The 14,649-nt window shown below is 43.5% G+C and overlaps 1 protein-coding gene across 3 annotated transcripts in view; it reads left to right on the top strand.

Moving 5' to 3' along the window:
• The window catches only part of LOC146785927 (uncharacterized), a 671,075-nt gene that overhangs the window by 58,983 nt on the left and 597,443 nt on the right, over positions 1 to 14,649 (top strand). For all 3 annotated transcript variants that reach the window (XM_085635325.1, XM_085635328.1, XM_085635327.1), the window contains exon 6: positions 3,829 to 3,916. In XM_085635325.1, the coding sequence (XP_085491451.1) occupies positions 3,829 to 3,916 (88 nt within the window). The remainder of the gene's footprint in view (positions 1 to 3,828; positions 3,917 to 14,649) is intronic.

Genomic DNA, 14,649 nt, shown 5'->3' with positions numbered 1-14,649 from the left:
ACTCTACATCAGTGCTGCTCTGTTGGTTTCATATTGTCACAATTCCATACTGCATGCTGAGGTACACCTGGAAGCCTATTCTGATGTGTAAGTAACCTCATAGTAATTGCTTATGGGCAGCCCAACAAGGATTACATTGCAATAGTCTAAAGCCAGGACTACGAGCAGGCCACAAATCCCATTTTGGCTGGAAACCATCATTTGCACCCGAAAGGGGATAACTAGTTTGCGTAAACTGTGCCCGATGTGGGAGTTAAACCTGTGATTTGCATCAGTTAAAAGCTTCCTCACATTGCAAGTTCAAATTGTGTAGAATTACAATTCTGAATTGGGTGCAAATTGTGCTCCCATTAATTGCCACATCCTGTTGTAATTATTGGGTGTTCTATTTGCTCTTGCAATTTGAACATGCTCCTTAATCAGGGCCTAAATGAGTTAAGATGGTGTGGGCCAATTTCAGACAATGGCCAGTTTGGAGTAGACAGTAGATTTTCCTGACCATGGGCCGATCTACGTTGACAGCATCAATGAATGGCATTCATTTGGGGTGTAAAGTATGTTGTCTGGTGTGAACATGATCCCCAGTGTCTATATGGAACTGATATAGAAGCCAAAAGATAAGTAAAAATTGATGTCTTGAAGCAAGTATGTGGAGACAGGCCTGCCGTAATCAAAGGGAAACATGTTGAGCCTGATTCACAAAGGTAAGCATACACTTTTTTGTAAGTTTAAGTTTTTTCCTATTCGCAAAGGCATATTACGAGTATTATCTTTGCGACATCAGAACCATCGCACTTGTAGCAGAGACTCTGCAAGTAAAAAGATAGGATAGACATTTATTTTTATGTGTGGAGTCTCCGCCCTGAGTGTGGAGACTTCATAGTCATAAATATAGTTCTGGTGACATACTTTTGTGAATAGTAAAAATCAGGTCTGTTATGTCTCAATAAAGGGAGCTAAAACTGAAAAACGTAAGTAAAACAATTACCGGATTTACTTACTTGTTTTAAAATGTCAGTGTGGAAATAGAACAATCAAAAAATAAAAAACAAACCATCACCAACATTATCATTTTCCATATTACTCACCTTTGCAATACTAAGGCCCACATTATGATGTTGGTGGGACCACCACCGACGACCTGTCGGTGGCGAATATATGACGTTACAACGCGAGCAATTACAACGCATGCTTTTACAACACAGTCTTTACATCGCAACTAACATTATATTGCATGATTTTACAATGCATGCCATTACAACGCATTTTTAAAAACTACCATTATAACGCATACCATTACAGTGCATACCATTACAATGCATAATACTTTTAGGGCAACGGTAGGGTTAGTGTTGGATAGTTTAGGGGTAAAAATTACTATTCACACTCCAGTGAGTGCAACAATATGGTAAGTGTTGGATAGTGTAGAGGTAAAAATTACTATTCCACCTCCAATGAGTGCAACAGCAGGGAAAGTGTTGGATAGTATAGGGGTAAAAATTACTATTTCCATGTACCCCAAAACACATACCCACCCTAAAACTAAAATAATCTCCCTTACTTACCTTATAATGCATTGTAATGGTATGCGTTGTAATGGTATGCGTTGTAATGGCATGCGTTGTAGTGGCATGCATTGTAATAGCATGCGATGTAAAGGCAGTTGCGTTGTACCAGTTGCATTGTAAAGGTAGGTCCCTACAATGGATGTTGGGCCTGTGCAGGCATCGCTGTAGGGATTAGGATATCCCTTTCTGACTGCCTACCACCATGAAAAGGCAGCCGGAAGGGACTATGGGAGCCCAAAGCAGGGCCCCCGTACACCACAGCTAAGTGGCCAGGGAGGCACATGTGGTGCCTCCCCAAACATCTATGCTAGGATGTGTAAGAAATGCATTTTTCTACTGCGGCTTGTGCTGCAGCCCTTTGGCGGGCTGCTGCAGAAGCTGCAGTAGAAAAAGGCATTTACGTCTGCCTGCTCGGCAGTCGTATCGTGATAGGGCAAGTGGGACCACTGACTCTTTGTCGGACAGACATGTGCCTGTAGCGATGTCAGTCGGATGCTTGTCTGACCGCCATAGTAATGAGCCCTAAATGTCTTCAATTGATTTTGCAAGGTGACTCTGCTAGGGAGCCCTAAAGTCCCATTACAATACCCTTCCCATGGTGGTCAGACCGCCATGGAAAGTCTCTCGGAAAGGTACATCGAAATCCCTACGGTGGTGCCTGCGTAGGCACTGCCCCTATTGCAGGAAATATATTCCAACCGATGGCTCGAGAGGCTCCTGGAGTCCATCAAAGGCGTCAGTCAGTCACTCCGACTGATGCGGTCTGACCGACCGCATCATAATGTGGCGGTTGGACCACTCTGCTGTATGTACTGCCACCAACAGCCAATTGGTGGCAGAACAACAATAGGGAAAGTGTTGGGTTGTGGAGGGGTAACATTTACTATTCCCACTCCAGTCATTGCAACAGTAGAGAAAGTGTTGGATTGCAGAGAGGTAACATTTACTATTTCAACTCCAGTCAGTGCCACAGTAGGGAAAGTGTTGGATTGCAGAGGGGTAAAATGTTCTATTCCCACTCAAGTCAGTGTAACAGTAGGGAAAGTTTTGGATTACAGAGGGGTATTATTTACTATTCCCCCTCCAGTAATTACAACAGTAGGGAAAATGTTGGATTGTGCATGGGTAAAAAGTACTACTCCCACTCCATTCATTGCAACAGTAGGGAAAGGGTCTGATTGTGGAGGTGGTAAAGTTTACTATTCCCAGTCCAGTCAGTGCAAGAGTAGGGAAAGTGTTGGATTGCAAGGTGGTGAAACTTACTACTCCCACTGCACTCTGTACAACATTAGAAACAGACTAATTCACTTCCAGTTAATAACATATTTGCAAAACTATACTAAATAAGAAAAATATAAATATTGTAATACAAAAATTCTCGATACATATGATTTTGTTTTTAAAATAAACAAATTACATATGTATTACAATTTTTTGTGCTTATTGTAATTCAATACACATATTCTAATTAAAATCACGAACTATACTCTCAAAATAATCACAACCAATAAATGCAATGTTATTTACAATTAAAAAGCACAACACAATTAACACATAGAATAATAAATAACATAACTCCCAAAAAATAATTAACTATTTTTAAATTTGCTATTACTTAAATAACTTTCTACCCTATACCTCTACAAACTACACAACACACATCTAAAATGTATTTTTAAAAATATAAATTATTTACACATTTTACATAATTGTCAATTAAAATATTAATTGTAATGAACTAACAGTAACTTAAATATATTTAATAACCCTCCCACCCTAGCCTCCCAGCCTGTCGGGCGGTCCCATTTACGATAGGGTGGCGGGTGGACGAAAGTCTGCCCGCCATCCTAATCAGCCCCTATGTTATGTATGTGGACATATAATTTGTTTTCTTTTTCTTTTCAATATTTATTATAAACTTCCAAAAACAAACACAGAACAGTATGTAACTTAAAGTTAATTTACACAAAAACATAAATGCATGTCCACCAGGAATGCATGAGTGACAGAGTAAAAACATAACATGCCTGAGTTAGGAAAGTTAGGAAAAGCATAGACCAAATTAACTATTAAAATAGAATAAAGAAGTAGAGAAAATATCATCGTAGAGTACAAAGAAACATGAACTGTAACTATCAGCATCACAGCTGAAAATTGTGCGGTTGTGACATATGTTATGATTTCTACATGCCCAAAACTGTATCTAGCCCTCCATGGTAAAGACTTTACTTAACAAGCTCCAATTATTATTTGTTGACAGTGGTCAGGTACTTGCAAGGCTACCGTGTACGTCGCACTCAATCAATCAATAGCTAAAGCTGAACAGAGTTGTCATATGTCAGTCCCAGGTAAGAGACACTTTCATCATGCATGAATCCATTTTACAAAAGTAAATCACACTCACTTCTTTGATTCTCTTTTTATCTGAATGGCTGTATATGTGTCATAATTGCAATATTACTATTTATATACACAGTCTGTAAGAAAGTGGATTATTATGTAGTGTGAGTGGTTGCCTAATTGTCAGTGTGAATACCACAGGCACCAAATTAATGTGAACTCAACCTCCCTGGTAGCTATGGGACAGATCAGACAGGCTTAACTTAGGGCAATGTGTAAAGTATTTTTGTAGTACCCAAAAGCTAATAAAGTCAAACACCAAACAATACAACTCCCAAACTGAATTAGAAAAAGAGTACATTTTATTGAAAAAGGAAATCACCAATCTGTACTCATTGTTGCTGGGTGACCAGGACCTAGGCATGATTTCAGGCCAGATACACCAAGCTGGTTCGTCCCAGTTTTTACCAATGTCCCAAGATTTTACCTTAGGAAATGAAAGTCCAAAAGGTTTTAAGTTCCAAACTTTTCAGAGGTTGTTGGAGCAATCCAACTAGATATAGCCAAGGGTCCAAGGACCTCAGGAACAGCCCTAGGGGGTCGAACTCACTCCAGCAGAAGCCACCAGCCGATCCAGTTCAGGTCCAGTTGCAACTGCTCAAGTAAGCCCCCCAGGCAAAAGGCCTCTTGCAGCTTATTGTGTCTCTTCGTTATACTGGGTACTAGTGAGAACAGTCCAACCCTTCAGGTTTCCTTACAGGGCTCAAATAGCAGTTGCATTTCTTCTTCGGTTTGTCCACGGGTACCAGATAGTGTTCTGAGAAGCTGGTTCTGAGGTCTATATTTGTAGTTCATTATCCAATGGGGTAGGTTGACTCCTGGGCACTCCCAACAATGGGAAAAAAGTTTCTGGGTGCAACATTAGCCACTTTTACAGCACATCCTGTCTGCCTTACTGTAAACTATCCCATAGACTACTCTAAGGGAAAGCCAAGGTGGCACAGGGCGTCTGGCCTTTTGATGGATCTTGTGTACCAGCCACGTGTGTGTGTTTAGGGCGGTGAGCAGTGTCTTCCTTCCAAGCTATACACTCTATATCTGTCACCAGGCGCCGCTCACACTGTGCTTGTTGCCAGCTGGCTACAAGAACAAAGGCCACTTTCTGAAAGATATTTTTCGTGAATACATTCGATTTTTAATATAAATTAAAAATAGTAGTAGAATAATTTCTGTATCTAGTCCCAAACCTTTAATAGCAGAATAACTATTCTATTTTTACTGCGGTTGTCATCAAAGGACAATCAGAGCCTCCCACAGTGAAAATAGCTTGTCAGTGTAGGTACATGGCAAGATTGAATTTCTACAGGTCCAATTTTTAAATATCTTGTACTCTGCCTTGTGGGCTACAAGGCCTAAATAGGGGTGACTTTATTAATATTTAAAAGGAAGGTTTTTTCCCTTGTCAAATGGGTTAATTTGACAGGTAGAGCTGCATCTTTAAACAGCAGTCAAGCTACATTGATAGACCTGAAGTCATATTTTCTTTGTTACACCAGTGAATGCCACAATAAGTGCTGCAACTTACAGGTGCCACATAACTTTCCATGCAAAGCGTTTAGTTTCTGTACCCTATGCTATGGCCTTAAAGGAGAGTTAAATATACCAATCAGGGATTAGCCATGTTTTACTTGTTTTGTGGGTCAGAGCACACACTGGGCACCAGACAGCAGCACTCCATTGTACAGATTTCTGAAGTCAGCAATAAAAAACAGCACAAAATGAGGGGGACCATGCAAAAAGAGATATTTTTTCACACTGTCATCAAGGGTTTGTGGAGGGGCAGTTAACCCTTTCGCTGATGGTGCGTTTGTGTACCTCTGTGCCAGAGCTTTTAAAAAAAAAATTGGTATTAAACAATTCAAGCGCATGTCCCACTTTGGTTCCTTTGTGCCCCTTCAGACCCCATTTGGGGGTCTTGGGTCCCAACTGTAATGGTTAAAGGTATTTCTCACTGGTGTGCAGGTGTTTGTCCTAATGTGCCTCTGCACACTGGGCCTCACTTTCCGCACTTATTCTTAGTGTAGTGACGGCAAGAAGTCAAAGGGCTTATCAGCGAGACAGCATGGTGCACAGACTTAGAACTCAACAATCATCTAACGGGCACAATAACTACAATTTACCACCAAATGCTTTCCTTTTTCAGAAAATAAAGTGTTTGGTAATCACACAGCAGCATTACATACTACACAGCTCTACCCAGTTTATATTTTAGTGCTGCTGGTTACAGTTCTTCCTTGTGGCTCTACTGTAAGAAATGTGGTTACTGGCTGAGGGGGGTGAATCTCCAATCATTAGCAACCACAATTCTTGTCAGGGTGGAGTCACAAGCATACCCCACTTTAACCTGTGTTTAAACCTCTGATTGCTTGGCACAGAAGTAGTTATGCTTAACTTAGGGACAGTTTGTAAGTATGTACATAGCACTTCAAACGGAAATAAAGTGAAACACAAGAAAAATCTCACACCAAGTTATAAAAAGAGTGATATTTATTAAATAATTCAAGACCAAGATGACAAAAAGCCATTTAATAGAACCAGAGAAATGCAGTTTTAAAGTGAAAATTGCTCCACAAAGCACCAACTGTGGACATCTGGTCGTGCCAGACTAGGGCAAAGCCAGGAGTTTAGGCCTAGTGCGATGGAGCGCGGGCTGGCTACAGGGACCAAGTTAAGCCCTCTGAAAAAGAGTACCTTAAATTCTCTTGCAGAGTGGATGTTGAGAGGAGGTGTTAGGTTGTGATGCGAAGCCCTGCGTCGAGAATGCCATTGACAAGGGTCTTACAAAGCAAGGACCGGCATCAAAGATGCATCACTCACTGGCCCCACTGCAGAGTTTTTGGGAGACAATGCATCGGAATGTGTCGGTTCCACTGCGACCACAGCTGGGCTGGCAGAGCACTGTCCAGCTCACTTTCAATGGTCCATGACTAGGGTAGCACTACTTTGGAGGGCAGGGCTCACAGATGGCAGAGTACAGGTGCCGGGGTCAAGATGGAGGAAGCCTGTTCTGTCCCTGAGGCTTATGATCAGAGACCAGCCAACTAGCCCTTGGAGTCACTGTGGTGGTCCTGTGTTTAAGATGCAGGTCCAGCCCTTCTCACTAGGGCAGCACAGCAGGGCACCCGAGTATCAGTCCTTTCTACAGCAGAGCAGCAGAGCAGTTCTTCTTCTGAGTCTTCCACATGTCCAGATGTGTGCTGAAGAGTCTAGTGGTCCAATATGTTTACTTGGTGCCCTTTTTAAAGTAGGAGAAGGTTCTGGAAGTTTCCACCCTGAGGAGTCAAGCATCCCCTTCCTCCCTACCCTGGACCCAGCTTGTCTGTGGTCACAAAAGACTAGTGTCAAACACTTTGTGAGTGTGCCCAGGCATAGACTTTGTGATGTGTAAGTGTGGTAGGCGACAGCCCCTCCCCCTCATCAACTCCGAGTGGCCCATCCTGAAAACCCCTGCCATCCCTTTGTCTCACTGTCTGGAAGCAATACACAAAGACCAACTCCCAGCTACACCTAGTCATGTGAGCATGGACAGGCTACAGTCACCAATTGGTTAGGACAAGAAAAAGCCAACATTCTAAAATGGGTATTTTCAGAATTCAGATTTAAAATCCAACAATACTGTTGAAGTGGGGTTCTAATTGCAATTCTTTAGACACAAATCTCAACATCCATACCTGCTCCCAATTGAAAGTTATCACTTATTAAATGCAATAAGTTAACCCAATGTTTTCCTATGGAAGAGGTAGGCCTCACATTAGTGAGAAATGAATGTAAAAGCTTTTTACCACCAGGATATCTAAAACTTAAAAGTACATGTCCAACTTTTTAAATACACTGCACCCTACCCTCTGGGTTGTGAAGGACTGTCCCTAGGGGTGACACATATGTATTTAAAAGGGAGGTTTACCTTGCCAGTTCAAAATGGCAATTTAAAACTGCACATTCAGTTTGAATAGCACGCCTGATACATGTTTAAATGGCTACTTTAGTGGGTGACACAATCAGTTCTGCAGGCCTACTAGTAGCATGTAATTTACAGGCCCTGGGTGCATGCAGGACCACTTCACTAGGGACTTACAAGTAAACTGATTAGGCCAATTGGGTGTAAGCTAATTTTACCATGTTTAAATGAGAGAGAAGAAGCACTTTAGCACTGGTTCACAGTGATAAGGTGTGCAGAGTCCTAAAGACAGCAAAAAATGAAGTCAACAAAACAGGAGGCCGAAAGGGAAAAAATTGGGGGAAAACTATGCCAAGGATTTCAGGTCCAACACCTACAACCACTGATTTCGCTCATGCTAATCCCACCCGGTTGACCCCTTGATAGCTTCTTCCCCCAGCGCTTAGGGCAGTGACATGAATCATGCTCAGTTGTAGTGCCAATTACTCACAAATCAAATGTTTTCATTTCTCTATATTCTTAACCCTGATGATGTAGTTGTTAATGTGTTCAGTATCTCACGCTCCTCCTAAGCTGATCTGTTGGCTTCGCTGCCATCTAGCAGGCAGAGGCCTACAGCGAGCGAAGACAATCTCATTCCTGTGGTCGAGGCCAGGTACACACGGCCGCCTGGCTCAGTTCAGCAGTAAACCGCAACAGAGCAAAAGCTGGTGAGGCTCCATCTGCCCATTGGTCTAGAGTTATCCCTGGCTGGCATTATGGGAATCAGGTATAGGTCCTGACTCAGCCAGTTCAGTCACCAATGCTGTGGCAGCCCCAATTAGCCCACCAAGGCAGTTGCAGCACTGGTAGAACTAATGCAGCTTTAACTGGCCTCACAGAGCTAGTTGCAGCACCAGTCATACCTTCACTCTCATAAAGGCTTGAAGTTGTCCCTCTCCCAGTGATTTTCATGGACAGAAAAGCACTAAGAGATGAAAATCTGCCTGTAACCGAACCATGAGCTGGGGATAATAAGGGAAGGGACTAGGAATAATCCTAGTCCATCTCCTACCAACTCCTATCTCCTGATATGTTTATACTGCTGGTGGGGTCAGAGGAGGGGACAGAAGAGAGAATGGGTGGAGCTCTGCTATTCCTTCCGCCTTCTCTCCTACGTCCCTCCATCCTATCAACAGAAAAAAGCAGGTGGGCACGGTTAGGGAGGAGCTGAAGTCAGTTTTAGAGGACATTAGCCCCTCCCATACTCCAGCAACCAGTTTAGTGTTTGACTGCACCTGGGAGTTTAGGGAATCCTTTCTAAGTCCATCTGATATGCGTGTGACATCATTGGGATTGAGGTATGCATGTGTGTGTGTGTATTATACACATATGTGTATATATATATATATATATATAAACTGCTTCCCACTCCAAACGAAGAGGTAGAGGCCACTCGGGGAATGATGCTCGGAAATCTTTATTCTATTCAGCTACGCATAATGCATTTCGGCCGTCATGGCCTTTCTCAAATGCCGCTGTGATCAAGGTGCAGCTCCTCCCCCACTTTTCAATACTCAGAGGTCACCACCATTGGCGGAAGTCCATTGACCGGTGGTCACTGCTAGCAACTACACTGTGGTTCTTGAAAATACTACAGTTCCCAAGATGCTGTTTTTCGGGTAAGTGTTGCTTGGGGGGACTATATATATACAAAGAACCAGCAATGTACGACTGACCAAAGGCTCACTTAGCGGTTCCCTTCCCAAGGCGTCGGTGCCTGCTAAACGGCGACAGCAGCCATTTGTAAATTTCAGTAGAGTCCTTCACTCCACCTTGATGGCAGAACACAACAGGATGCGGCACAGCAGGAGACAGCACAAATAATTTATTGTGCACCAAAGTTAATGACGATGCGTTTCGGCATTTCGCCTTTATCAAGTAACTTCCTCTACAACTAATTCCTATAGAAATAGGTTTCAGAGTTCATAAGCATAGACAACATACTTCGCGTGTTTCATATGTCTTACAATTAGCAGTGCATAAAAACATTTGGACTGAAGGTTAAATACATTATAAAGCAATATAAATAGCATACAATTCATTGTTGTAAACGTCATGATACATGCTATTAATTACCGCTAAATACGTATGAATCATCGGCAGTGTTTGTTCCTGGCATTTGGGTACAATAAAGTTTTCATAGTGGGTCACCCGCTCTATGGAGACTACTTGTACCAGAATGCATAGTTGTTAACCACAGAATGCCTTGCAATGCCACCATATGTTCCGCCACTATGATACATATCCTCGCAATGTGAATACCTCAAAACGATTTTGAATTTAAACTATGTCATCTCGGCACAATGGATCAATCTGGCATTCCTAGAGTTATTCAAGTGCGTGCGGTGCTAGGCACTGGTTTTCATACTATATACAAATACAATTGTTGACAATATCTTCGGATTCCTATACAATTTTATGACAAGTGCCATATAGTAAATTATTATCACCTAATTAATATATGAGCTTCTATTACTCCCCAGTATAATTATTTAAGTACGTGCGATGCTTGGCATGGTTTCTATACTCAGTACAAATCCGATTATTGACCACATCTAGCACTGCCTAATAATTTTATGACAGTTGTCCTTTTGTGAATCCATATTTTACAATTAACACCACCTAATTAATATCTTAGCCACTGCTGCTGTAACTAAGTACCCAAATAGTTCTTCCCCAGTACTGCCTGTGGGTATCTTTCAGTCCATGTATGCCTTACTTTAAAGCAATCCAAACTGCAAAATTGCTCTTTTTTCTATAAGCAATATCCTCCTAAGACCATAAGATTTACAATATCCTTCTGAAACCATAACCATTTAGCGTTTTATGCCAGGAATAGACCTCTACGTGGTGCAAAGTGAATGGGACTAGGGTGAGTGAGTGAAAAGTGATTGGAATCTGACCGGGGCGTCATTCCGTCTAAACGTCACTTGACGCAGTACGGAGTGCCGGACGATGGAATGGCTATTATTTTTGTGGTGAGCGCCGATGCGTCATTTCCTTACGAGTTGTTTTACTCTTGGGAGACTTTACCGGCGGTGAATGCAGACGATAATACGTTTCACTCCTATACTCCCACACAGCTACCTGCAAACTATACGCAGTATAGGACACAAGAAATTCTTATCTCTGCCTGGCAGCATAGCATTTGGTTTAATGGCGCCCTTCCCCATGCGGTGGCTAGAATGGGCCCTTTGTCAATTCCAGGGGCCACATGGCCGGTGCTGGCCGGATTTACACCTCATCCCCGCTATCTGACGGTGGCGGTGGCTGAGTTGCTTGTACTTTACACAGCCCTTATTACAGTGCATAGGGGTTTGGTGCAGTACGTGTCACGCAACGTGCAGGTGGGAGCACCTGCTGTTGCGGGACAACCAGCTGAGCACCACGCAGTGGTTATTAGTCCTGTTATGGTTAATTCGGTAATGGGCAAGCGCCCCCAAAATAAGGATGAATTAACTTATTGGCTTGCTGAGAAATTGGACCAACTGGAAGCGGTTTTTCCGCATTCTACTCCTGTGGAGAAACACAGGATACTCACCATTAGTTTGCCGAAAGACTTAGTCCCAGAAATGGCCAATTGTGACAACTGGGGCAAGGTCTTTGCCGCGACATACTCGAAGTGCTTCGGCACTCCGTCTATGTCTGTGCTTCCCTCCGTCATCAAACGTGTTCAAGACAATCACGGTGCGGAGGCAGCTGTAGAATTAGGAATGTGACTTGTTGGGGTGTTTAATGTGGTTGCTTCCATGGTAATGGGTAACCTCAAAGGAGATGCTATGCAATTCCAAGTGGCTAATAAATTAGACCGCGTGGACGAACTCGACAGGCCTAAGGAGTTCCCTAAGATTATTGCGGAAGCCTATAGAACTATTGGCCGCAGTGCCTTAGGTGTTAAACCAACTGTAATAATTCCTGATTTGATACAGCAAACTAAGATGAGCTCGTCTTGTAAAGACGACCGCCCAAATTTTCCAAAACAAAATTGGCGAACAGAGAAACAGGGAAAGCTGCAACAGAAACAGGGGTCTCGTCCTGCCTCACCCGTACAGTCGACTAGTGAACGCACATATGATCTGCGCGATCGCTCTAGTATTAAGTCACCTGATAGATTTCAGGTTTCTGAACAACGTTCTCCTCGTTCTTCACAGGAAACATCGGCTTCACAGTCCGGTGGCGGAGATCGTGGGAAAGGACGGGGTGCCCAACAAGGATGTGAGCAACCCCGTCAGACTGACGGTAAAGGCAAACAGGACGAGTTTGCACGTCAATGACCCCCGTTTCAAAAGAAGAAGGTTGCTGCGCTAACAGCGAGGTATGCCACAGATAGTGCGGACGCAGCTTCGGAACCTGACATGGGCACTAACGCTGCTCGACAGCGCGGCGTAAGTTACAGTAGTGCGGCAAGCACTGCGTCCATATCTGGAGGCGACAGCAACTGACACGTTCATTACTGTAGAAACTGCTGACACTAAAGTGGCTCCCCCTGACAGACTATATAATATAGTCCTCTTAATTGAAGGTGACATACAGCGTACTATTCAAGGGATTTTTTGGGATAATCTGACCTCTTCCTCTGACATTCTTTTGGCAGAGGCAGACTGGCCCCCGGCTTTCATTTTAGGTGCTCCTAGAGGGGAGGAGGTAATCCTCCCTTCCTTTGCGCACACAGTGCCAAAGGAACACGCTAAAAAGTTTGCCGAGGAGTGGGCTCAGGTGCTTGCTCCGGCTTTGTATCGTACTCAAGTAGGCTGGGATAAATTGTCCCCCAGCCATGACATTCCATTACGGTCTATGCCACAGCCACAGCCCCAATATCCCATGCGTCGTGAAGCTAGACCCCACATCGCGGACATCCTTGAACAATTGGAATATCAGGGAGTTATTGAAACATGTGTGTCACCAATGAATAATCCTTTATTCACTGTGACGAAGCCTGATGGGTCGTACTGCCTAGTTTTGGATTACCGGCATTTAAACTCTCATTGCCGGACGTGTGCGGTACAGAATACCCACAGTTCTGCTCTCGTCGATAGTCTTGTGAGAAAATGGTTTAAAACCACACTTGACATTTCTAATGGCTTTTATAGCCATAACCTGTCCTCTCTGAGTAGTCAGTGGACAGCATTTACTTCAGGCGGCAAACAAAAACAGTTTAAGAGATTGACCATGGGCTATAAAAACAGCCCTGGCGTCTTTGCCGCACGCGTTGTCTCTCTGTTAGAGAGCATAGACCCAGATGCGTACTCGTATGTTGATGATATCTATCTCACGGACGGCGAGTTGTGGCCGCATTTGTGTCGCGTTGATCGCATTATTGTGATGCTTGCAGACTTCGGTTACATTGCAGAGTATACAGTGTTGTTTTTGGGCTACGAGCTCAACAATGAAGGTTGAGGATTGGCTCCTCACTTTCTGGAAAAGTGCGCATGCCTGCGTGCTCCTACGACACTAAAAAAATTACAGTCTTTGCTGGGCTTTCTGAATTTCGGCCGTACGTACATTCCTGATTATGCCCAGCATATCAAGCCGCTTTATGCCTTGGTACAACCTACTTTTTCCAAATCCAGCTGGCTGCCAGAGTATTCAGCGATTTTGCAATCTTTGCAAGCTGATCTTCTTGCTTCAAAAGACTTACTGACACGCGATAACCACACTAACCTGGTAATAAGAATTGTACCAGGCGCAGTGGGTTTCACGTACTTAACGTTCAATGAGGGCGACACCATCCCCATTGCATAGAAATCACACTTGTACACTTCAGCTGAACTGCGCTTTTCCTCTGTTGAGAAAGTTTTGATGGCAGTACAGATGGCGATTTTGAAAGAATGAGCGCTGTCGCAAGGAAAACGCATGTTGGTGGTCACACCGTATCCTGCCCTAGAGGCAGTGACGAAAGCAAGTGTACCAAATTCTAAAGCTTTGCATCCACGTTGGATACAATGGGCCACTTCCTTGACATCGCCCGATGTCACCTATATCTTTGATGCCTCATTGCAGACTCAGGAGTATTTACAGTATGAATTTGTTCATCCCGCTCCTCTGTCTTTGCGCCCGCCCGAAGATTACCATTGTGTCATTTACACTGACGGTTCGGCGCAACCGGCGACTGGATCGAAGCATGCCTATTCAGCGGCCTGCGCAATTGTGGCAGGTACTTTCGTAAATGGTGAATTCCAATCTGATGTCATGCATATGCAGTCATTGGGTGATTGTACCGCACAGCTGGCGGAGCTTCCTGCTCTGGTGCTTGCACTGGAGTTTGCTGATCCTCGAGTCACCACTCTTATAGTAAGTGACTCGTTTTACTGTGTTCAGTCCTTCAACAACAATCTATTCTTTTGTTCTCAAAATGAATATTGTGATTCCAAAGGTAGCACAATTAAGCATAAAATGCTTTGGGTTCGAGTGGCAGAACTTAAAGAACGTCTGCCTCTCGTCAATGTTATTCACACTCTTGGGCACCAGCGAGTTGGTGTCCACGCTGTCGGTAACAGCTTAGCTGACGAAGCAGTGAAAACAGCAGTGGCAACATATTTAGTAGCAGCAGTTACAAGATCCAAAAGTAAGATTGATAATGACATCTTGGCAGCTATTGCTGCTACAGAGAAGGGAAGTAATTACTCAAGAGGTTTCCCTTCTCGGTACCATTATCACTTAAGTCCTGATAACGTCCCATTAGTGAGAATTAACGACGTTGGTGATAGATTGATTCCCAACGCGGACTGCAGACCATCCTTG

Source organism: Triturus cristatus, chromosome 11, assembly GCF_964204655.1.
Source record: "Triturus cristatus chromosome 11, aTriCri1.1, whole genome shotgun sequence".
Lineage (NCBI taxonomy): Eukaryota > Metazoa > Chordata > Amphibia > Caudata > Salamandridae > Triturus > Triturus cristatus.
The sequence above is the reverse complement of the archived record's forward strand: the minus strand, read 5'-3'. Positions and strand labels throughout refer to the sequence as shown.